We start from the raw sequence: 25,265 nt of genomic DNA on the forward strand, positions 1-25,265 counted from the left end.
CACTATCAGTTCTTTGCACTGCCCTTTGGCTTATCTACAGCGCCCAGGGTATTCACAAAGTGCCTAGCTCCAGTTATTGCATTTTGCAGGCAAAGAAGTATTCGAATATACCCATACCTGGACGATTGTCTAATTCAGGCAGAAAGCCAGGGCATACTTTTGAATCATCTGGCCTTTGTAAAAAGGGTTCTAACTTGTCTGGGGTACACCATAAACGAAAAGAAATCACAACTGGTACCCTGTCAACAAATTACATTCCTGGGAGCAAGCTAGAATACAACTTCCCAGATGGCTTACCTCATGCCAGAAAAGAAAATACATTTGACAACCTACTTCAAACAAGTTGCCACAAAAACCCGGCTATCTGCAAGACAAATACTACAAGCCTTGGGGTTCATGGCCTCCTGCATTCTTCTAATTCCATACGCAAGACTGCATATGAGGAAATGTACAGTTGTGTACACTTAACATAAATGTAGATGTTAGAGTGTCTTCACTGTTGCAGTCATCACTGTAGGGCTCTTCCTGCCGGCAGGCAGCCCTCGGTCGGCCAGAATCCCAAATTCTGGGTCCGGCGTCGGCTGTGCAGTCACCCTCCCTGACGTCAGAGCGCCAGGGGTACAAAGCTCTCAGCAGACGCCATGTTCTCCAGTTTTTCTTGCCCCAGATGTCAGGTGCCCAAAAGTAAAGGCTAAAAGTAAGACAAAAAAGTAACATACAACAAACCCCATACCCTGTAGCAAATACACCTCAGAAGAAGGGTGAAGCAGGGAACCACACCAAAGAAAGTATAAGAGGGGACAGGGGGGTGGGTAACCCAGACTGCAACAGTGAAGACACTCGAACATCTACATTTATGGTAAATGTACACAACTGTACTATGTTCATCGTGTTTCACTGTTGCAGTCATCACTGTAGGGTTGAATCCCAAAGCTGATATAAAGGGTGGACGTTATTGAGTAGAAGGGGCGGCTAGAAGGCCTTGCAAGACTGCAGAAGCAAAGCCTGGCCTGGACTTAGAATAAAGAGGGAGATTATAGTGCTTAGAGAAAGTATGCATTGAACTCCAAGTTGCAGCTTCCAAAATATCTTTGGTAGGTACTCCCCTGAGAAAAGCAGCTGAAGTAGCAGCAGCTCTGGTGGAGTGAGTCCTAATTTTTCTTGGGATTTGCTTTCCATGATGAGAGTAACAAAATCTGATTCCATGAGCAATCCATTTAGAAATGGTCTGTTTTGAAATAGCCTTGCCTTGGGAATTTGCTGCATAAGAAACAAACAGTTGTTCTGTTTTCCTCATATCCTTGGTTCTGTCCAGGTAAAAACGAAGCTGTCTGTGCACGTCCAAAGAATGCAAGATCCTCTCCCCCTTATTTTGTGGATTGGGGAAAAAAGTTGGCAGGTGAATAGTTTGGTTTAAAGCCACTTTAGAAACCACTTTAGGCATGAAAGTAGGGTTAGTCCTTAAAGAAACCCTGTCTTGATGAAAAATAATGTAAGGTTCCACAGCCATGAGCGCTTGTAACTCCGAGACTCTCCTGGCTGAAGTCAAAGCCAGTAGGATAACGGTCTTCCATGATAAATACTTTATATCAGATGTGGCAGCAGGCTCAAAAGGAGGCAGAGTAAGTTTTTCCAGAACATAATTGAGGTCCCAGGCAGGAATGGGTGGTGTCCTAGGGGGGCCTTAAATTCTTTGCTCCTCTCAGATATTGTTTCAGAAGTGGATGTGAAAAAATTGGAGGATATGTATTATAATGTGCAGAGATAGCGGAGGCATGTATTTATATGGAGGAAAAAGATAAACCCTTATGTAACATGTCTGTTAGGTAATGTAAAATCAATGGAATATTTGGAATGAGAGGATCTGATTCCTGAGCATGCATCCAGGTGCAAAATCTCTTCCATTTACTTTCATAAGATTTTCTAGTGCTAGGCCTTCTGGCTTCTAGGATAACATCCATGACCTGCTTGGAAAGGGTAGGATTAATCATAGACCCTGAATACGCCAGGCTGCCAGGATGAGAGTTTTGATATGAGAGTGCAGGACCTGGCCCTGGTATTGGGACAAAAGATTTGGAATCTGAGGTAGAATCCAAGGAGGCTCCTGGGATAGATTCATCAGTGTTGAGTACCAAAATTGTGGAGGCCAATTCGGGGCTAGTAAAATCATCTTTGGTTTGTCCTGTTTTATCTTAAATAACACCCATGGAAGAAGAGGTAGGGGAGGAAAGGCATACCCAGAGAGGTTCCTCCAACTGAATGAGAGAGCATCCACTTTCCATGCTAGCTTGTGATATGTCCTTGTGCAAAAAGTCTGTAACTGGTAGTTGTGGGGAGATGCAAATAGATCTATGTCCGGGCAGCCCCAAGCTTCTGTAATCATCTTTAATATTTGGGTGTCTAGCATCCACTCGTGTGGGTCTGACAGGTTCCTGCTAAGGCTGTCTGCCAGAGTATTTTGTTTCCCTGGCAGGAACTGAGCTTGTAGGTCCACTTTGCAAGCAAGTGCTGTGTTCCATAGAGTCATGGCTAGTTTGCAAAGGGGGTAGGAGTGTGAACCCCCTTGCTTGTTTATGTACCACATAACTGTGGTGTTGTCTGTCCGTATCAGTAGCTGCCCTGGCTGTAAAAGATCCCTGAAAGTCAAGAGGGCATTCTGCACAGCTAACATCTCTTTTAAATTGATATGTAGATGCTTCTGATCCTCTGTCCAAAAACCTTGCAAGCCTTTCCCCTGCAAGTGGGCTCCCCATGCGTAATCCGAGGCGTCCGTGGTTATCACTTAATATGCTGGAGGTAGACTGAAGGCTTTCCCTTTGTTATGAAGACATGCCATGGCCCACCAATGGAATTCCTTTTGCAGGCAAGGCAAGACAGCAATCTCTGTATCTAGACTGTGACAATGCTGGGACCATATGCTTTTTAGGTACCATTGTATCTTCCTCATATGCAGTCTTGCATATGGTATGAGTTGGATGCAGGAGGCCACGTAACCCAAAGCCTGCAGGAATTTCCTTGCAGTTAGCTGAGACATTAACGCCAGGCTTTTGAAAGTTGAAGCCAGCTGTAGTTGTTTTTCTGATGTCAGGAATGCCATCTGGGTTGCTGTGTTTAAAAGAGCACCCAGGAAAGTTATCTGTTGAGTGGGTATCAAATTTGACTTTATGTTCACAGTGAATCCCAGGTACTTGAGTAGATTCTGAACAAATTCCAGGTGCTGGAGTAAAATATCCTTGCTGTCTGCTTGAATAAGGCAGTCGTCCAGATAAGGGTAAATTTGAATTCCCTTGAGTCTGTGGTAAGCTGCTACTGGTGCCAGGCACATGGTAAAGACCCTGGGCGCAGTAGACAAGCCAAAGGGCAGCGCAGAGAATTGGTAATGTTTCGAGCCTGCCTTGAACCTGAGGCATCTTCTGCACTCCTGTCTGATAGGAATGTGTAGGTAAGCCTCCTTTAAATCCAATGTCACCATCCATGCATTTTTGATCAACATTGGCAGGAGCTGCTGCAGAATAAGCATCTTGAACTTTGGTATCTCCAGGAAAGTATTTAAGACTGACAGATCCAGGATGGGTCTCCAAGTATTTTGCTTTCTGGGAACTAGAAAGAGTCTTGAATAAAAGCCTTGTCCCATCTCTGATTTTGGAACCAGTTCTATGGCCCTCATAGCCATGAGGGACCCCACCTGTTTTAATGCCTCTGCCCATTGATTTTTTGGTAGGTCTGGCCATCCGTTTGGTCGTGGTAAGGTGTGAAAGTGGAATTTGTAACCTCTTAAAACTACATCCAGAACCCACGTCTTGGGTTATGTAAATCCAATTTCGGTGAAAAAGAGAAAGTTTTCCTCCCAGAGGAGCTTCCAGGAGAGAGGTTCCTGGAGCCATGCAGGGGGAGTCATTGAGCCTGTTTCCTATAAGACTGAGACCTATCCTCTCCACCCCTGGGGGTGGAAGCACTCCACTGTCTAGGTCTATAAGAGGTCTGTGCTTGGGCCCTCCCTCTGGGACGCCTATATCTACCCCTCTGAGGCTTGTCTTAACCATTTGCATGGATTTTGCCTTATCCTCCATTTTCTTTATCACCTCTTCAGCCTTAGACCCAAACAAAACATTATGTTGAACAGGAGCATCCAGTAACTTTGCTTTCACTTGATCAGGCAAATTTTGTTCCTTTAACCAAGCATGCCTTCTAATGACCGTGCCAGTGGCAGCCGCCCTGCAAGAGGCCTCCAAAGCATCAAAACCACAGTGTAAGGTATGTTTCCCCACCTGCTCAGTAGCATGCATCAAATCGTGTAATTCCTTATTGTCTGCACATGCAGAAATGGTACCCAGCTTTTGTTTCATAACAGACAAAAGGTATTGCTGATATTTTAACATATGAAATTGACAATTTAAAGCCCTAATAGATAAAGTAGCAGAAGTGTACACTTTTTTGCCCCATCTCTCCAAAGCTCTAGAATCCTTATCTGACGGAATAGGGTTCTTAGCAGTGGCGGCCTTAACACCCTTAGGACCCTGAGAAATGGTTTCTGGATCAGCAGTAGGATTTTTATAAAGAAACTGGTGGGGTCAGGGACTCTGTAATATCTATCAGGCTTAGCAGGGGCCGGAGGAAAGGAGTCAGGAGTTAAATTAGACTCAGAAAAGACATCATCCACAATATCCAAAATAGGAGGAATAGCCAGGGGTCTGTGTTAGGGAAGAAGGAAATCCCTAAGCCTTCTCTTAGATTCAGAGTACTCCTGTCCTTCCCAGTGAAAAATGTTCCCTCATGTCATGTAAAGTTTCCCCAAAAGAATAATCCTCAAGGGGAGAAGCTGAAGGAATGGATTCCTCAGCATCAGAATCCTCATAAGGAGGGAAAGTATAATCCTGTTCAGAGGAAGACACTGAAGAGATAGATGCCTGAACAGAGGATTCATAATCCAATTATTGTCTTGGCCTTTTGTCTGGAGGGGGATGTGAACCCCCTAATCATAGTTAGCAAGTCCTCCACCATTTTAAGCATTTGCTTTTGAGATTTAGGTCCCGGATCAGAGGAGGCCTGGGCTTGAGTCTTTGTTTTAGAAGGAGTCTTTGCCTTTGTCTTTGCCTTTATCTGAAGCTGCATAGGCCTGAAAACCCCCTCGGAAGCCGGTACCTGCACAGTGGCTTCGGACCCATCCGAGGGAGCATTATCCAAAAGTCCTGCACCTGCAGTATTCGAAGGCCTAGTTGGCTCCTCGTGAGAGTTCGTTTCGGCAAGCGGTTCTGTAATGGCCGATGACAGGGGCTGCGAAAGCGCCTCACTGACGACGGCCGAACCTGGAGCTGGCTCGGATTGTAAACTGCCATCTGATTTGGACCTCGGAGGCCTATCCTTATCCTTGCACCTTTTATGAACTCCGGTAGTCGGAAGCGTGTCCGACGACATGTTATAATTAAATTGCCTCCCAAAGTAATGAAAAGTAAAATCGTATCTCCGTTTAATAGTACGCTGATTAAATCTAGCACAAAACCGACAACTAGCTACGTCGTGGTCAGGGCCTAGACAAGGAATACAGTAAGAGTGAAAATCCTTATGAGGTATTTGCTTCCCACAAGAAATACAATTATTAACTTTTTTTGACATCGGTCTGGAGCAAGAAAAAAGTTTCCCCAACGGGGTACTTAGCTTTGAAAAGAAGAAGGTCTTCGGAATGAAGCACCAAGAAATAACCGGAGTCAGCCGACCGGCACTTGCGAACTGCTTCCACTGCACGGCAAGAAAGACTGGAGAACATGGCGTCGGCTGAGAGCTTTGTACCCCTGGCACTCTGACGTCAGGGAGGGTGACTGCACAGCCGACACCAGACCCAGACTTTGGGATTCTGGCTAACCGAGGGCTGCCTGCCTGCAGGAAGAACCCTACAGTGATGACTGCAACAGTGAAACACGATGAACATCTACAGTGGTATCTAAAAAGCCTATGGAGTCAACATTCTCACAGCCTAGAAACAATGATTCCTATCACACCTTGCCTACGCCTAGAGTTCCTTTGGTGGGCAGAGGCCTACCACCAAAAACAAGGGACTACCTTTCACACCACCCCCTGCCGCCCAAACCCTAATAACAGATGCATCAGACTATGCATGGGGTCTCACCTGGCAGTGAAGTGCAATCAGGGCAAATGGACCTGCATATCAATCAAAAAGAAATGTTAGCTGCACAGAATGCTCTGACAGCCTTCAAGGACTACATTCTTCCAGGACAACTAATAGTAAGGACAGACAACACCACGGTCATGTGGTACATAAACAAGCAGGGGAATACACATTCTTACCCCCTCTGCAGACTAGCCATGGCATTGTGAAACACATCCTTGAGCTACCACGTGCACCTACAAGCTCAATTCCTGCCAGGAAAATTAAATACACTGACAGACGGACTAAGCAGAAACCTCATGGACCCACACGAGTGGAAACTGAAACCAAGCATTTTCAACATGTTGACAAGCGAATGGGGGAGCCCAGATATAGACCCGTTTGCCTCCCCCCAGTACTACCAATTAGACAAATTTTGCACAAGGACTCCCTACAAACAAGCCTGGAAAGTGGATGCTCTGTCCTTCAGCTGTAAAAACCTATCAGTCTATGCCTTTCCCCCGCTGCCTCTGCTCTCCAAAGTACTACTAAGAATCAATCAAACAGGACAAACCAAGGATAATTTTGATTGCTCCAGACTGGCTGCGCCAACACTGGTACCCCCTCCTGTGCAGTGTCACAGTTATCTCCATGGCACCTGCCTCAGACTCCTTCCCTGCTGTCTTAGCAGAAGAACCAGATTCTGCACCCTCAGCTTCCAACACTGAACCTTGCAGCCTGGCTAATTATTTAAACTCTCTATTACCATCCCTCAGCAAACCTGGGATGGATGTCATCTTAGAGTCAAGGAGGCCTAGTACTAGAAAATCTTATGCTGAAAAATTGAAAAGATTCTGTACCTGGAACCAATCTCAAGGGATGAGCACAGCAGCACCCAATTTACCTCAGATTTTACAATACTTAACTGAGATGCTTCACAAGGGCCTGTCTTTTTCCTCCATTAAAATCCACACCACAGCCATTTCAGTTCATTATAACACAGACCCTCCCCTTGATTCTCGGCTGGAGTGCAGGGAGTGCCTTCTGTGTGGAGTCTGCATGTCCTCCCAGCGGTTGGGTGGGCGTTAGAAAGACATGCATAAATGGGCGTGCCTTCATTGAAGGTTGAACGTTGAGCTGGCACCTCGGCGTTCGTGAAAATCTACTGCCAATCATTAGCGTACCGGAGTTCCGCTGTGGTGACCCCTAACCGGGAAAAGCTGAAAGACGACAACAACATAACACAGACCCTCCCCTCTGCTCTCATCCACTGCTCAAGCAGTTCCTCAGAGGGGCCAAAATCTGAGACCATCCAGGAGAGCTCCAACCCCAGCCTGGGACATTAACTTTGTATTGGAGAAACTTACTCTACCTCCTTTCAAGCCAGCTGCTACTGCAGACTTAAAATTTATTTCTTGGAAAACAGCTTTCCTTTTAGCAATCACTTCAGCTAGAAGGGTATCTGAATTACAGGCCCTTATGGCAGTGCAGCCTTTCATCATCTTTCATGCGGACAGGGTATCACTCAGAACCAATCCATCCTTCATGCCCAAGGTGGTATCCAGTGTGGCTCTTAATCAATCCATTCATTTGCCAACCTTCTTTCCCAATCCACAGAACAAAGGGGAACGGATACTGCATTCCATGGATGTGCACAGACAACTTGCATTCTACTTGGACAGGACTAAACCTCAAAGAAAATCTATACAACTGCTGGTAGCATTTGCTGCAGGGGCAGAGGGGAAGGCTATTTCAAAACAAACCATTTCTAAATGGATAAGCCATTGCATTCATTTCTGCTATAAGCACCATGGAAAACCTATCCCCCAGGGGATCAGACCTCACTCCACTACGGCTGCATCTACTTCTACAGCTTTTCTCAGAGCCATTCCTACCAGGGACATCCTAGAAGCTGCCACCTGGAGTTCTGTACATACTTTCACCAAGCATTATCATTTGCCAATTTTCTCTAAATCCAAGGCAGGCTTTGCCACTGCAGTCTTGCAGGGCCTTATAGTTGGCCCTAATGCTATCTAAACTCCTCCTCCCAACCATAGCTTTGGGAATCTACACAAATGTAATGACTGCAACAGTGAAACACGAAGGACATAGTACAGTTGTGTACACTTACCATAAATGTAGATGTTCGTGCGTATTCACTGTTGCAGTCCTGGTTACCCTCCCTCCTGCCCACTAACTTCTTTTGGCTATACCTCTACTTTCCTTTACTACGCATAAAAGCCTTTTTGGTGTATTTGCTTTTTTGTTGGAGGTATAACTTTGTGTTTTTATGTTTAATTGCTTCCCATTAAGGGGACACCTGACATCTGGGGCAAGAAAAACTGATGTAATGGCGTCGGCTGCATGTTTTATACCCCTGACATCCTGGAATAAGGGACAGCAACCAACGCAAGACCCAAGACTTGTTAATCAGGCCGATTGAGGGCAACCTGTAAGCAGATTACCCAAATGTAATGTCTGCAACAGTGAATGCACTCGAACATCTACATTTATGGCAAGTGTACACAACTGTACTTTTTATCGCCTGTGCTGAAATTTTTAGTTCATTTGCGATGGTGCACGATAGATCCTGATCTGTTCTAATACTGCACATTGCTTTTATCACGTCCATCTTTCTAAGTATTTTTGTTCCCTCTTCTACACTCTTGTAACACTGACACGTCTTGTCTTAGGTGCTTTACAGTTTTCTCTTTTCGATAGTTCCATGATAGTATTCAATTTTTCTCCTTTCTGTCCCTCACTGCCCTGTGTTCTATTGGTAGAACTTTATCAGTTATTAATTTAGCTGCACAGTAATATATTTTATTTACTTCTGTTATATCGCATGGATCTCTATGGATAGTCCTAATTATTGTGTTCCTTTGTTTTATCAAAGTTTTTTGGAGTTTTATTGACCCTCTGCAGTCTATTTCTTTCATTGATCTTAATATGTCTCTCTCTACTAAGTCAAGCAACTCTTCTCTTAGCTCGTTTTCTTCTAAACTGAGGGCACATGTTTTGTTTAGAAATTTCTATTGCATCTTCCTGTGGCACATTCTCTTCAACTTCATCCTGTGTCATCCGTTGCTCTGTCATAAGATAACTCACTGGCCTATTATTCCTCAACATTAACTGTGTCAGTTTCCACAGTTTCCTGTACCTTCCCTTGCCATCCAGCTTCAAGTGAATGTTTATACTCGGTTCCTGTGGAAGGCTCCAAAATATCTTCATATGGCACCTGAACAATTGCTTCCTGTTCCACTGGTTTCCCCTTAAATTTGGAGTTCCACTGCTCTATCCTTTTGAGGTGCTTTCTAAATTAGATTTTCTACACGGAATCCTTCACTTTGGAGGTACTCCATAACCTCAGTTTCCATTTCTTTAACTCCTCCATTACTGGTCTCCTTTTCCTCTTTGTCTTATTTTTTGTATTGTAAAGTTTTCCATGTCTGGATTCCTTTGCCTGTATTTCTCTTCAAATATCTTTGGTGCTGCTCTTTTTGTATTGGTTCATTTTGCTTTCTCCTTTGCATAAATATTACACCATATTAAATCTCTTTTTCTTTCCCATGTCCATATTTCTTCTTCAGATGTCTCCTGATCTTCCTGCTTCTCCTTACTTTGGGGATTCATTCCATCATGCTGTGATGTAACCCACATTAGACCTTCTACATCAAATTCCTCACCTCGGAGGCACTCCATAACTTCAACTTCTATTTTTTTTTTAACTTCTACTTTACTAATCTACTTTTCTATATTCCCTCTTTGTGATATTTTTTATTGTGAAATTTTCCATGTCTGGATGCGTTTGCCTGCATTTCTCTTTGAATATCTTTGGGCCTGCCTTCTTTATGTTGATTGATTTGGCTTTCGCTTTTGCATAAATATTGCACCATATCAGATTTCTTTCTTTCCCATGTCCATATTTCTTTTTTATACTTTTCAAAAATATCTAGGTTTTGTTGTTTATATTTTCGCAGTTCCGTAGATGCTTCTTTTTCCAAACAGATTAAAGTTTCTTGGTCTATATACTGTTTTTCAAAAATCTGTTGTATTAATGACCACAAATTTTATTTGAAGCACCTGACAGGTTTTACTTGCAGAATTATTTTTCTTTCCTCTAACTTCTCTCAATCTTTTTAAATAACTTGTGTCTGGAAATTCTGGGCTTTTTGCATGATAGTAACACATAATTTCTTTCTTATCCTTAATAGTCTACTCTATCTTTATGGCTCTTCTTTGGCTTATCAGTTTTTGTGATTCCCATTTGTGTGCGCGCATGTGCTTAAAGGTACCAGAGGTAATAATAATCAACCATCTTAGGTTCTGGCCAAGAATGGCATTGAAGCCATAAGAGATTATGGATTACAAGGAAATTTTGGAAGAAAGAAGAAGAAAAACAAAGAACATGGAAGCCCACTTTTATGACTGCCACAGCTGGATAAGGAGGCCAAAGGCTACAGTGCCCTAGGCAGTCAACCAATGCCAAAATCAATGCTATCAAAGGAAGGGGGGGGGGTCAACATGCAAGTCATGACGAGGGCTGGAAGATGGTAATCTTGGACACACCATCGGCAATGAGTGTAAACACCTGAAAGAGTCAACGTTAGCTGGGGGGGGGGGGGGGGCACATCAAGAGTAAGGCCTGCCTGGCAGCTATCCAATAACTACACTCTTGCAGGTAGATCAGCCACATCAGTTCTGACAGCCTAGAAACTGGGGCCTCAGAAGATGGAAATGTTGCATCATTGCAGAAAGAGGTGAAGAATAACAGAATCTGTCTCCAATGCCAGAGAGTGGAGATGGCAGCTAGAATGGGAACATGAAGCATGATTATAACACCAAGAATAGACCAATGGCATCTGGAAACAAGCCACTGACAACTTAAAGCTTTTAAGCAGGCCAGACAACCAAAGTGAATGGCAGGCAGATGTAGTCTGCCCTCAACAGTAAGATATTTAGCATATGCAACAGAAGTAGCAACCTGAAGACAAAACTGCCTGGAGAACGAGGAATACCATAGCACAAATCCACTCTACCTATGGAAATCTGTGACCAATGAGTGATCACAGATCGCAGGGAAAGTGAATCATACAAAGGTACTGGAAGTGAAATTCCTCATAACTAGCTTAACACCCAAACAGCTGCCCCAGTGACCCAGAATGCAGTCACAGCCCATACATTTGGCAGGAAATGGAACAAAACCTAATCACCAAAATTCAGTTGACCCTTGGTGCTTCTGAGGTCAGAGACAGCAAAACAGCCAAAAGAGTAAAGGGTCATATGTCTACAAGCTACATACTGACAGCAACTTGTCACACAAGCAATTTGTCATGCAAGCCATATTCACTAGACGTTCGCACCACCTACCATGGGACCACCACAGTCCACTATGCTTCAATAACAACCAGGTTTCACTCATCATTAACAAGACTACAAAAGACGTTGGCAAAAATTCTGTGTAGAGCACAAAAGAAACAGCTTCTTTTCTTCACAAATAACGTTACTTTAAGAAACATCCCAGCCATGGAAGACAAGCCAAACAGCCATATTGATGAAAATAAATGACTGGGATAGACAAAGAAGTTATGTACTTACCATAATGTTTGATGTTTGTAGTCCATCTCACCCTTCATTCTTACACTTGGGATCAGAGTCAAACCTTGGCTCCATCTTGGCCATTCTCTAGATCCAAAACTTCTGGTTGGCTCGGGGCTAGGGGGTATCCCATTGTGCACTGCTAACATACCACAGATCTTGTTTGCTGCAAGGAGAAATATACAGAGACAAAGAACAAACCATGTCGAAAGGACCCAACATAACCATAATGCAGTAGTCACTCTACTCCCAGGTCCTCAAGGAGGGGGCAGGAGGGAGGGTTTGTAAGAATGAAGGGCGAGATGGACTACAAACATTGAACATTATGGTAAGTACATAACTCCTTTATGTTCTGTAGTCATATCTCGCCTTCATTGTTACACTTGGGACAGCGTCCCCAGCACCTTCATCTTGGGTGGCTCATTGGAAAATGCTCCTGAGTACTGTGGAACCAAAGGAAGACCTGTTCCTGGAAGCCATATCCAATTTGTAGTGAGTAATAAATGTATGAAGTGAAGCCCATGTTGCTTGCTGCACAGATATTATCTATTGCAATTTTTGCCTGAAAAGCTACCAAGGCAGACACAGAACTGGTAGAATGAACTTTCACCTTGAAGGGAAGATCTTTGCCACTGGCTGCATAGACAAAGGAAATGTAGCTGGAAATCCAGTGAGAGAATGTTACTTTAGAAAGTGGAAGGCCCTTCCTTGTATCTGAAAAGGAAACAAACAATTGATCCGACATGCTGAAATTCTTAGTTCTGTCAAGATAAAAACGCAATTGTCTATGCACGTCCAGTTGGTGAAATTTGTACTCTGCCTTGTTAGAAAATTAGGGAAGAAAACAGGTAATTCAATGGACTGATTAATATTGGCCTGAGAAGAAACCTTAGGAACAAAGGAAGGGTTTGTCCATAAAGAAACCCTATCTCTGTGAAACACTAAGTAAGTGGGTTTAATGGAAAGAGCTTGTAGTTCAGAGACCCTCCTTGCAGATGTGATAGCCACTAAAAATATAGTTTTCCATGACAAGAACTTAAGGTCACAAGTTGCTGAAGGTTCGAAAGGGCTTGAAGTAAGTCTATGGAGTACGAAATTTAAATCCCATGGTGCCACCGGATCCATGAATGGGGGTCTTAACAAGGTGTCCCCTTTAAGGAAAGCTCTGCTCAGTCTATGAGCCATAAGTTTAGGGTCATTAGCCAAATGAAAGGAAGAAATAGCTGCCAGCTGAACTTTAATAGTGGCAGCTGCTGAGCCTTGATGGAACAACTGAGAAAGGAACTCTAAAATGGCAGAAATGGGAGCTGTGTAAAGATAGAGGTTTCTCTCACGGGCCCAAAAGGAGAATCTTTTCCATTTACTGGTATAAGTCTTTCTGGTAGAAGGTTTGTGAGAGGATGTCAGAATGTGTATAACCTCAGGAGAAAAGTCATGAAGCCTGACTAGGGATGGTATGGAGCAGCCAAGCTGTCAAATTGAGGGTATGGAGAGAGGGATGGAGTACTCCTGACATGTGCGTCAGCAAATCTGGCACCGGGTCCAGAGTCCACGGTTCATCCATTAGATTAGGTCTGAGGAATGGGAACCAAATCTGTTGAGGCCAGTAAGGAGCAATGAGGATCATTTTGCTTCCCAAGGATATTGCTTTCTGAATTACCTTCGATATCAGGGGAAATGGTGGGAAGGCATAGAGAAGTCCTGACGGCCAATCGTGAACGAGTTCATCTCTGGGTGTCTCCCTCTCCAGGGGAATTAGGGTGAAGTAGCTGCTACATTTGGCATTGAGGGGGGAGGCAAATAGATCGCAGCAAGGCTGACCCCATTTGCGAAAAATCGTGAGGCATCAGAACAGCCCTGCTGAGCCTGTCGGCAATCACATTGCATTTCCCTGGAATGTGCATTGCGACCAGAAAGCGTTGGGAAGACACTGCCCACTCCAACACTCGAAGGGCTTCTCTGCAGAGGGGGAAATATTTGGTCCCTCCTTGTTTGTTTATGTACCACACCACCGACATATTGTCCAAGTGGATCGCAATCGTCCCTAGAGGAAGAAATCTGTGAAGTGCTTGCAACACCAGAAGCCCTGCTCTCATCTCCAAGATGTTGATAAGCAAATGAGCCTCGTGTTCCTGCCACGTGCCTTGGACTGTTCTCCCTAGATAATGACCCCCCCATCTGGGAGGCATCCGTGGTCACGGTGGCAACAGTGGGGGGGTACAAACAGTCTGCCTGTGTTTAGATTGTTGGTCTGGGTCCATTAGCAAAAATTCTGTTTGCACAAATCTTGTTATCAGGATGGGGTGAGAGAGAGGTAGATACTGCAGTGACCATTGGGCAAAAAGTAACCATTGCAAAACCCTCATGTGCAGCCTGGCTAATGGGACTAATGTTATTGTAGAGGCCTTTGTCTCCAACAACTTGAGCACCACCTTTGCTTTCACTTTCCTTAGAGGAAATAAGCTCAAAACTTGTTCCCTGAGGTTCTGAATTCTTTCTAAGGGAAGGTAAGCCCTCATTGAGATGGTGTTTATTTTGGCATCAATATAATTCACATGCTGAGACGGTGATAGTGATTACAGTAAATTGGCAAAAGTCTGCATTAACTGCAAGCAAGTTGAAATGGTAGCGTCCCTGGCCTGTAACAGTAGATGCATGGTGGTGGCCGACAGGAGCCAGTCGTCCAGGTACGGAAACACTTGGAATCCCTGATGTCTCAAGTGAGCTGTTACCACTGCCATGCATTTGGTGAACACCCTGGGAGCTGTGGTGAGACCAAAGGGCAGGGTGCGAAACTGATCATGACTGGCCATCCAGCCGGTAGATGCATGGTGGTGGCCGACAGGAGCCAGTCGTCCAGGTACGGAAACACTTGGAATCCCTGATGTCTCAAGTGAGCTGTTACCACTGCCATGCATTTGGTGAACACCCTGGGAGCTGTGGTGAGACCAAAGGGCAGGGTGCGAAACTGATCATGACTGGCCATCCAGCCGGAAGCGTAAGTGACTCCTTGATGCCCTGTCCATCTTGATATGGTAGTATGCATCCTGGAGGTCTATGGAGCACATCCAAATGTCTTTCCCGAACAAAGGGAGTATCGACTGTAAGATGACCATTTGGAACTTGGACTTCTGTACAGATTTGTTCAATTTGCTGAGATCCAAGATGGGTCTCAAGTCCCCTGTTCTTTTTGGCACCAAAAAGAATCTGGAGCAAGTCCCTAATCCTACTTGGTCTGCGGGAACAGGTTGGATGACTCTTTACGAGCAGCTTTTGGATTTCTAGAGTTGCTGAATCTCTGATTGGGTGGAACATCTAGGATTAGTCTGATTCGAAGAGGTGGAGAAAAGAAGGGACTATGGTAACCTCTGGTAATTATCTTTATACCCAGAAGCCTGGCACAATGTCACTTAAGGCAAGTGGGTATTAAAGATATACGACCCCTGACTGGCTCCAGAGACGTGCAGTTGGGCCTCCTTTCAGGAGCGCTGATGGGGCGACCACGAAAGGAATCGCAGTCTCCCTGGTTCTGCGGGCCTTCCCTGCCTCTAGAACGGCGTCTATAGTTATTTCCTCCTCCTCTGCCTCTGGAGAAGGAATCACCTTGCGCGTCCTGAAAAAACCTCTGTGACTTCCTGAACCACATTTTGCTGCCCTTCTGGGCTTTCGGAGAGGGTTTAGAAGGAACAGAAAAACGGACTCCCACGGCAGACAGGGTTTTTCCTTCCTGTTCGCACCTGGTGAGCATGTCCTTTACCTTGGTTCCAAACAATGAGGATCCATCAAAGGGAGTATTGGTAAATGTAGACAAAGGCCTCTATAAAGTTACACAAGCGCATTCAGGAGAAACTCCTGAACCCGCTGCCCTACTCGCTCCATCAGCTGCGTAAGATATCAGCCTTATGGAGGAGTTTACGACAGAATTTAAGGTATACATCTGTACGTTAACCTTCTCAGATACTGCTGCAGATACGTTACCTTGCAGAGTCTCTCCCAGTTCTTTTAGGAGATCTCTCTAGAACCTTGTGAAGTGAGACAGGTAGTTCAGCGATCTAAGTGTAAAAGCTGCTGAAGTAAAGACACACTTCACGTACCTATCCGTCATTCGAGACTTCTTGTTCGGTGGATGGACAGTGGAGGAAGTTTCAGCAAGTTCCTTTTTGGTGGCTGCCACCACCACCATGACATCTACTGGAACGCCTTAGCAAGAAAGTCTTTGTCCTGGGGTGCTGACAAAAATGTATTTGGTCTTCTAGGAACCAGTTCCACAGAATCAGGAGATTCCACCTTCTGACGAGCTACTGGATTTAGTGAGTTAAAAGGTGTGGGAGACAACCAAGAGGCGGAGGATTGAGACCCGAAAGCCTTCTGGTACACTGACTCCTCATCAGTAGGGGATATGGTGGGCCAGTCACCTCTATCTTTCAGGATCTCAAGGATATCTGCAAATGAGATATCATCAGGGGACGACTTGGGGGACCCTTCTGACTCCTCGAGGTCAGTGTCTGATGTAATGGACTCATCAGGGGAGTCAACATGTTTCCTCTTACAAGTTTTCTTCCTAGGTGACTCCTCAGAAGGGTATGCTGGGGAGACCTCAGAAGACTGGGGACCACTCATGGAGGTTTCCTGAGGCTGCGAGTCTCTGCTGTGTTGGGAGAGAAAGGGAGCGAGACTGAAGTCAACGCTTTAGGGTGAAGTGCGTTGGTACCTGTGGTTGAAACCGAAGACCTGGACAGCACACTCCTCATCACCTCGAAGAACAATCCTACCGGCTCCGAGGATACTGCCAGCTCCAAAGATGCAGAGGCAGTCCTCGGCATGTGGGGTCCAAACTCATCCGAGCTGAAGCACTAAGAGGTAGCGTCAGAACCGAAATTAGATTCCAAGCGTCCCCCTCAGGCCCGACCGGAGAACTGAGGACCCTAGACCCCACAGACGGCATCGAAAGGGTCGGAGTAGATCTTGGAACCGAGAGACCCACTGAGGTAGCTGGAACCGACCTTTCCACAACCTGAGGAACAGATATCCAAAGGCCCAGAGTGGCTCGGAGGAGGAATATCAACAGGATGTAAGGGCACATTACGCTCTAGAGCAGACTGGGATGGAGCCAAAAGTAAATTTGCCAGCGCCAAAGTCTGAAGCAGTCTGCGCACCACTCTCTCGACGTCCTCACCAGAAAGGCTCCTAGAGGACCTGGAAGATAGAGTGGAGGATCTAGATCGCTGAAATATAGGCGACCTAAGAGCCGGGGAGACCGGTCTGAGTTTAGCTGACTAGCTTCAAGACACAGGCTCAGTTACCGGCTCCGAAACTCCTGGAGCCGAAACTGATGGATCCATAATGGAAACCTCTGTCAGCACCAAGACCAGTGGAGCCGAAGAGGATGCAGACATTTTGGCAATTTTGTCTGGCAGCTCCGATGACACACATTGAGTGGGAGACTGCCTTTTGGTAGATTTGGCTTTATCTTTTTTGGAGGAAGGAGATTTAGAGTCAACTCCTCCTCAAAGGAATGCTTTCAAAAAGTCCTTTCAAAATAAGTTTGGTCTTCCTCTCCTAAGGAACTCTGGGACTAAATGCATGACAAAACAAGCACGACTCTTGGAGGTGAATAGCCCCCAAACAGTACACACACAGACTGTGCCCATCTGTTAAGAACATTTTCTGGGCACATTTTGTACATTTTTTAAAGCCCTAAGGCTTGTGATCCTTAGTATCCTTAGACAAAGTGCAATAAACAACTAAGATAAGAATGCACAAGAACTACTGCCAAACAGACAGACAGGCAACAGTAGAGACAAACAGGCAGACAGAGGACTAGGTCCTCTAACTTAAATGGGCCTAGCCCTAAGAGAAAGAGATAACCTGAGGACTAGGTCCTCTAACTTAAACGGGCCTAGCCCAGGGAGAGAGAGACAAACGGAACTGAGGACTAGGTCCTCTAACTAAAATGAGCCTAGCCCAAGGTGAAAGGGAAATAGAAACAATAACAATCAGCAAGCAATGCAGGGATACAAGAAGGCCAACAGAAAAATGGCCAATCAAAGCACAAACAGCAAACACAGAAACAATGCAGCAAATTGTCTAAAACAGACACGGAATGCGCTAACACACTAAACTACAGACAATTATTTTGGTCAACAATTAACTAGCAAAAAGTATTGAAAGTTTTGACTTGGCCACGGCCAAGAAGAAGCACGTCTGAGCTCAACAAGCGGCAAATGAGATCTGGGGTATGTTAGCGGTGCATCATGGGATACCTCCTAGCCACAAGCCAACCAGAAGTTTTGGAGCTAGAGAATGGCAGAGTCGAAGCAGAGGTTCAGATCCGATCCCAAGTGTAAGAATGAAGGTGAGACAGGACTCCAGAACATTTAATATTGTCTCCTCTTGGAAAAGGTGCCAAGGGCAGGAGTAAGGACAACAATGAACCACCATGTGCCAAGACCATACCTATCTTACCCATCAGGGAAAGAACGGTGCCCAGTGAGGAACAAAGTAAACAGTCATCCACTGACCACAGTATTAGCTGCAGCTGGGTCATAGGTAACTTGCCTAGTAAGTCCGCCTCACTTCATTAATACAGAAGGAAAGATATGCCAGCCATTTGATTGCAGCAATGTACCCGAAAGAGATTAATTGGAAGGCCCATGGGAGAGGCATCCCAGGTTGAAAGGAAGCAACCCCCATCTCACTCATGGCCTAAAACTAGAACTAGCACCCTAACTACCAAATCAGAAAGACTAAAAAGAAAATAAATTAAATAAAAGAGGGTAAGCCAACACTGGAAGATGAAAGGAACAGGGAAGGGTCTTGTTTTCATAGAGTCTAGAGCTCTGACACTCTGGAAATTCATTTCTGGGAATTATCTGTACGGGCTACTCTATGTGGAGTGAACCATTATCACGAATCTGAGTAATGATCCAAAAGGCCTAGACAGAGCAGTCAATCACTGACCTGAATGGAGCAATTCAGAAGAACAGAGAAGCTGAAGAAACTTTAACTAAGAGTTATTAACATGTCTGAACTCTGCCCAGGTATACAAAACAAGGGATGTCCATCCTTGTAAAGTGAAATGGCATGAGTGAGAGTGACCCACAATGCCAGAGCCATAACCACTATGGCTGGAGGCACAAGGCAAGTGGTGCCAGACTTAACACCCTGCAGAAGAAATTCTGCAACTGAATATTGCAATAGGGTATAATGTGGCGTTCCTCAGTGTACTCAATAATCCTGCACTGTAGGTTAAAGCCAACCTGGAAAGTTGCAAGTGTTAATTACTGGTTATGCATCATAGGAGACAGATAACTAGGTGCCATCTACTGTTCTACCATATCATTTGCAATAATTCACCAAGGTCAAGTTCCTCCAGTGGAAGGGGCATAGGCACCAACACCTTTGAACCTCATCTGCCAATGTAAAAAGACAAAAATAAAGGGGAAGTCCTCTGTTGGGTGGTGTTCATTTAATCTGTACATATCTGAAGACAAGAACTGCCTTCTGGGTGTAGGCAGTCCTGAAGAGAACTTTTTGGTCTTTTCAAACAGAATGAAGAAGGGAGATAGATCCCCTTAAGACTGTAAGAGCAAAGTGGCACAAGACTCAAGTTCACCTACTTCATGAAAGGAAAGCTAGCATAACAAAGGTGAGCACGGACATTAAGTCTTGTGACAGAGAGGTGACCTATAATTGACCCCCCCCCCCATCACAGTTCCAGATTTTCTATTCTTCCAAGGAAAGACAAGTAAACTTTCAAATGGGATTGTCTGAATATTGGAAGGAAAAAAACAAGAGAGTCATAAAAATTGGTATTCAAGGCTGACGTACTCATTTATTACAACATACATATCTTTTCAGATTTACTACTCAGTATTCTGTCAGCTTACTTTTCTGAGTACTTTGTACACCGACTTTTCTTTTATTTTGCATACACATAGATCCATTATAAAATTATAATGTAGGTACCCTACATTGCTCAGAGATTATTCATAATGGGACCTCCTCTTCTGACCCAAATGACTTTGCCAATATCCTTGTGAACAAATTTAGTGCCATCTGCATGCCTGTGACTTCTGTTCAATCAAAGTCCCCCATATATTTGAACCCCTTAGTCCCCAATTATTTCTAAAGATCATTTACTGAAAGTGTTAACAAAAGACTACAAATAATTCCTTCACAGGACCTGACAATATACTTGGTTGCTTATCAAATAGTTTTAACCATGCCATTAGAGGAACTCTTCAAATTGTCTAACTTAAGTTTATCTACTGTTTTTTCCCCAATGAGTGGCCCACAGCAGTGATGCCCATCCATGGGTGTGGCCTTAGAGTCGGAATGGGTAATCTGATTGCCATGGAATGTATTACAACTAACATCATAAAATGTGATATAAAATATTCAGCCCAACAGTTTTGGTTTTGTGAAAGGTATTTATACTGCCTATTTAATCCAGTAAATTTCTTCAAATGGGTTACATATCTTTCTTGAATAGCATGGGGGACCAGGAAGACCCTGAAGTAAAATCCCTTTCCAGAACAGGATGAGGGCTCTTCTATGGTTTCTTGGACCAGTAAATCTTGAATAATGGGGTCTAGCAAGTGCAGCTGATTGGCAGGAGGAGGGGGGGGGGTATTTCCCCCAAGAATTGCACTGCTTTCCAAAGATAAAGAGCAACCCTCCTTGATAATGCACAAGACCCACTTGTCTGAGGTTACTGTTTCCCAGACAGAGAAAAAAGACGGAAAGAAAGACAAAGAGCCTTTTTTAGAGGGGACTGAAGAGGTAGGGTTTGATTGGGGGGGGATGAGTGTTAAATAGTCACAAGGGTGTATCTGGTGGGGGAATGAGTGTTAAATAGTTACAGGAGTGTACTACTAAACTGAGTTTTTTTCTGGGAACCTTCTCTTAGGAATGTTCCTTTTCCCACGAGGAGAGCTAGGATCTCTCTTGGCGAAGGAGATGGACTTAGCGGGATAATTTCTATGGTACCTGGGAACTGCAGACAGCGGAATCTGATGGCAATCTTTCATTGTCTTGCCCTGTTCCAGCAAAGCCTTGAGGAGACTGGCAACTTGTGAACCAACAAGGAGATGGTTATCCAAAGGACAGACTAAAATCTTAGACTTGAAATCTTCTGGAATAGGTTGGCCCTGTACCCAAGCATACCAAATGATCATTGAACCAGTGGCAGTCACCCCGGAAGAGGCATCTATAGCATCACAGCTGCATGTTATACTGTGCCTGGCTATTTGAGAAGTCTAGGCCACTAAAGGGATGCATGTGCTGTTTTGACTCCAGTCTATGGCTCTGTGATGGTCTTGCTTAAGGACTGCAGCAATGAAAGGATATACTTGGTCATTTGATTTTGGTAGCTTATAGCTCTGAAAGCTAAAGTGGAGGAAATATACACTTTCCTACCCCACCTGCACATTGCTCGATTGTCCTTGTCATTTGGGAGAATATTAGTGCCAGACAACAACTTGGAAAGTTTGCCCGAGCCAGCAAAACTGCAGCTCGGTCTGCACAGGATTTTTATAGAGGTATTTGAGTTCATCGGGAACTCTGTAAAACCTATCTGGACTTTTTGGAGCAGGAGGCTAAAAATATGGAGTTGAAGAATTTGCCTGAAAGACATCTAAAACTGAGAGAACTGGAAGAGGAGCAGGAGTACCCATCTCTAATAAGTTTTAGTATCACTTTTACACCTGTCTGGACTGCCATTCAAAATGTTTTATCATGCTTTGTAAAGTTTCTCCAAAGAAGGCTTCTTCCAAGCTGTGATCTGGAGAGAGCAAGTCTCCCTCAGCTGATGATACCTGTTCTGAAGAATGTAACTGGGACAAGTAGTGTACAGAAAGATCAAAATTCCAATTCAGATCCTCAGAGGAGGAATAATCTAAAGCCTGTTTATGTGGTGTGGCCTTGGAAGGCTGAGTCACAAAGGAAAGTGACTTCAGAGACATGATTGACTTGAATAACACCTGAGAAAAATCAATCCATTGTTTCTCCCTGGATGCAGAAGGGGACATCAAATGTTTTAAGTTTTTGCTTTTTCTTTTTAGTGGTAAAGTTTGCCTGAGTAAGGTTAGGGGTTTCTAAGTCTTGGTGCATTTCTATCAGGGAACTGGGAATCTCCATGTACAAGTATCTGATGGCCCTCCAAGATAATGAGTCGCAGTTCAGAGGACTCGGTTGTCACAAGGTTTTGGAAGCCATACCAGCCTCTGTCATGGTCATTGTCCTGGTAGAGGGCTCGTGAGAAGACAATTGGCATACTGTGGGTTTGATCACATCAGCTGGTATGCACAATTCTAAGATGACGGCAAAAGAATTCTCTCTAGATCAAGTTTTTTTCTAAGGTCGGAAGCAGATGGCTAGACCTTCTGACATGGTCAAACATTTAGAAAGAAGGATCCCCAATGGAGCCTTTATCTGATAGAACAAGAGAAGCTACAGTATTGAAAGACCAAACTATTACAGTCCATCTGGTGCAAGGACCTGCATTTCGGGCGGGCGGCGAGGATCGGATACGTATATCCAATTTTATACCCAGACACCTAAGAGTTGAGGTCATCACCCAGACATATATCCTTGGAAAGTAAAGCTTTGGTACCCAGGCTGCACATCAGTGAGCTACACCCAATCTGTTAAGAATATTGTAAAAGAGTGATTCAGTCAGGACATCTTATTTTACACAAGTTAATCAGAGTACTGTACAGATCACAACGGACCAATTTCAGCTACAGCTCAAGTGACTACATCACAGAAACATAACAATTTTATATACAGGAGAGCAGTAGAAGACTGCACTGTTAAACCAGATCAAAAGGACAGTGTGCAAGACACTTCCTTCTACCTCACAATACACCATCAAGATAATATTCCTTTAAGATACAACAAACCTGCAGTAGTCAACACCAAGGAAAGATGTGAAAGTACTCAAACCTGTAAAAAATAACTTGCTCTTATTTTGCCTTTTATTTTTTTAAACTTACATACTGTTGTTGAAGAATGTATTCATTGATACTACTGGTACAGTTTCTGGGTAGGTCTCTGGCCAAGAAACTTCTACAATAAATGCTTTGGGGTTTCCAAGGTCACCAATCTGAAACAAAACATTTACAAACATGAATCACGTTATAACTGTACTGCTTAGCAATACACCCCTGTAAATATTCAGTGCTTTTATTCATATAATATACCACAATTCACTTAAGAATCAGTACATCAATTAAGAACAAAAATGCCTTTGAAGTGGAAGAATCAAGAGATACTCTGAACCTAATGGTATTAAGACTGAACCTAATGGTATTAAGACTGTATCTCTGCTATCAGAGATGCTCTGAACCTAATGGCATCAGAGATTTTAACTATTCTGATAGCAGAGATAGTCTTAATACCAAACTATCTTTTCATTTCTTCCATAAGCTCATTCCCTCCAGTTTCTCAATGAGAAGCCAAACAGTTTGCTGCCTGTTCACCTACAATTTGCTTGTGAAACTTTTCTGTATATTTAGAAGCTTTTCTCTCACAGGTGGAGAATGAATTGTAGGAGCTTTCCTCCCTAAACACATATGGCTCACAGCCTGTTCAATATGGCGCAGGTGGCAGAGGCTGCTTCAGGTTCATTGTACTCTGGGGCAAGGGTGACGGGACAGAGTCTTTGGTAGGTTTTGAATTGAAAATTTAAAGCAATATCGTACAAGCCGTGGAATACACCCACCATATTTCTGCTTTCTCTAAGGAGATGAGCATTCGATTCACCAGTCTCTGCTAGGTAAAGTAAAGCACTTCTACAAAAATAATGCCATTCATCATTTAGTCTATATTATCCAGACCAACTCTATGTTACCTAGTGTCTGTTTTGTACACAGATCGCTTGTTTGAGAGATTTTGTCACAACATCTGCAGGTTAATCCATAAAGTCAAGCCTTTGATAATACACATATAAACGAAAAATTCTAAAAACATAAAGCTTGCTTTTACATGAAATAAAATCTTCTGTATGAAATTTTAGTACATAAAATGACACCACGAGACTTCATTCATAGTTTGGTACTCATTTGTAGTCAACACATTTCATTGAGACTCCTTGTAAATTTATTTAATAAAGGCAAAAAAATTAAGCCCAAAATAAAAATAAAAAATAAATAAATAAATAAATAAAGACTACTGAATGCTAGGTACAAGAAATATATTTACTCTCATTGCACTATACTGTAATGATGATTCAATGCAGTTAGTCTTTTCAGTAACACATGTTTAAAATTTCATTAAAAGTTTATGTAAATGTAACTGGCTACAATAACAGTTCTGTAATTCAAGTGAGATACTGTCAAGCCTGTGAACAAATAAATGTACTGACAAAACATATTTCTCTTCCAGTGGATTATCTTGACCTGGACAGGGAAGACGCATGCAACAGCACAGTGATGAAAATAAAAGTACAGTTGTGTACCTACCATAAATGTAGATGTCCGAGTGTATTCACTGTTGCAGTCATTATACTTGGGTTATCCTGCTGGCAGGCTACCCGCAGTCAGCCTGAATTCCAAAGTCCTGGTCCGGCACCGGTTGCTGTCGCCTCTTCCCTGACGTCAGTGCACCAGGGGTATAAAAGATGCAGCTAACGCCATTTTCTTCAGTTTTTTCTACCCAGATGTCAGGTGCCTCCAAAAGGGTAGGCTAAAAAACATTGCTTATAAAAGCATGCACTAAAATAAACAATAACTTCACTACAAGCAAATTATACCACATAGGTTGTATAGGATAGAGAAGTACAGATAAGTCCCAGCAAAGAAAGGGGGATGGTGGGTGGGTAACCTGGACTGCCAGTGAATACACTCAAATAGTTACACAACTGTACTATGTTCATCATGTTTCACTTTTGCAGTCATTACACTTGGGTTGAATCCCAAAGATGAGGTTGGGTGGCTGGGTCTAAATAGAATTAGGAGTGGCTATAAGGCCCTGCAGAACTGCAGTGGCAAAGCCTGCTCTGGATTTAGAGTAAAGAGGTAAGTGGTAGTGCTTAGTAAAAGTGTGCACTGAAGTCAAAGTTGCAGCCTCCAAAATATCCTTGGTTGGTACTCCTCTGAGGAAGGCTGCTGAGGTGGCTGCCGCCCTGGTAGAATGTGGCCTAATGCCCTTAGGCACTGATTTGCCATGTTGTGAATAGCAGAAACGAATGCAGTGTCCTATCCATTTTGAAATAGTCTGCTTTGAGATAGCCTTTCTTTGTGATCCTGCAGCATATGCCACTAAAAGTTGCTCAGTCTTTCTGAAAGCTTTAGTTTTGTCCAAGTAGAAGCGTAGCTGTCTGTGCATGTCCAAAGAATGCAGAAGTCTCTCCCCTTTATTCTGTGGGTTTGGGAAAAAAGTAGGCAAATGAATGGTTTGGTTAAGAGCCACACTGGACACTAAGGACAAACCCAACATTTATGCCTAAGGTAGAGAAACCCTGTCCGGATGGAAGATAATAAAAGGTTCCACAGCCATTAATGCCTGTAACTCGGAGACTCTTCTTGCTGAAGTTAATGCTAGGAGCAGAGCTGTTTTCCAT

At 43.8% G+C, this 25,265-nt stretch overlaps 1 protein-coding gene across 2 annotated transcripts in view; it reads right to left on the minus strand.

Annotated features, from left to right (window-relative positions):
* Positions 1-25,265, minus strand: part of RWDD4 (RWD domain containing 4) — a 441,468-nt gene that overhangs the window by 302,259 nt on the left and 113,944 nt on the right. For both annotated transcript variants that reach the window (XM_044062554.1, XM_044062555.1), the window contains exon 3: positions 22,699-22,808. In XM_044062554.1, the coding sequence (XP_043918489.1) occupies positions 22,699-22,808 (110 nt within the window). The remainder of the gene's footprint in view (positions 1-22,698; positions 22,809-25,265) is intronic.

The sequence above is a fragment of the Protopterus annectens genome, chromosome 2.part1 (genome assembly GCF_019279795.1).
Source record: "Protopterus annectens isolate FY-2018-M chromosome 2.part1, PAN1.0, whole genome shotgun sequence".
NCBI classification, from domain to species: Eukaryota; Metazoa; Chordata; order Ceratodontiformes; family Protopteridae; genus Protopterus; species Protopterus annectens.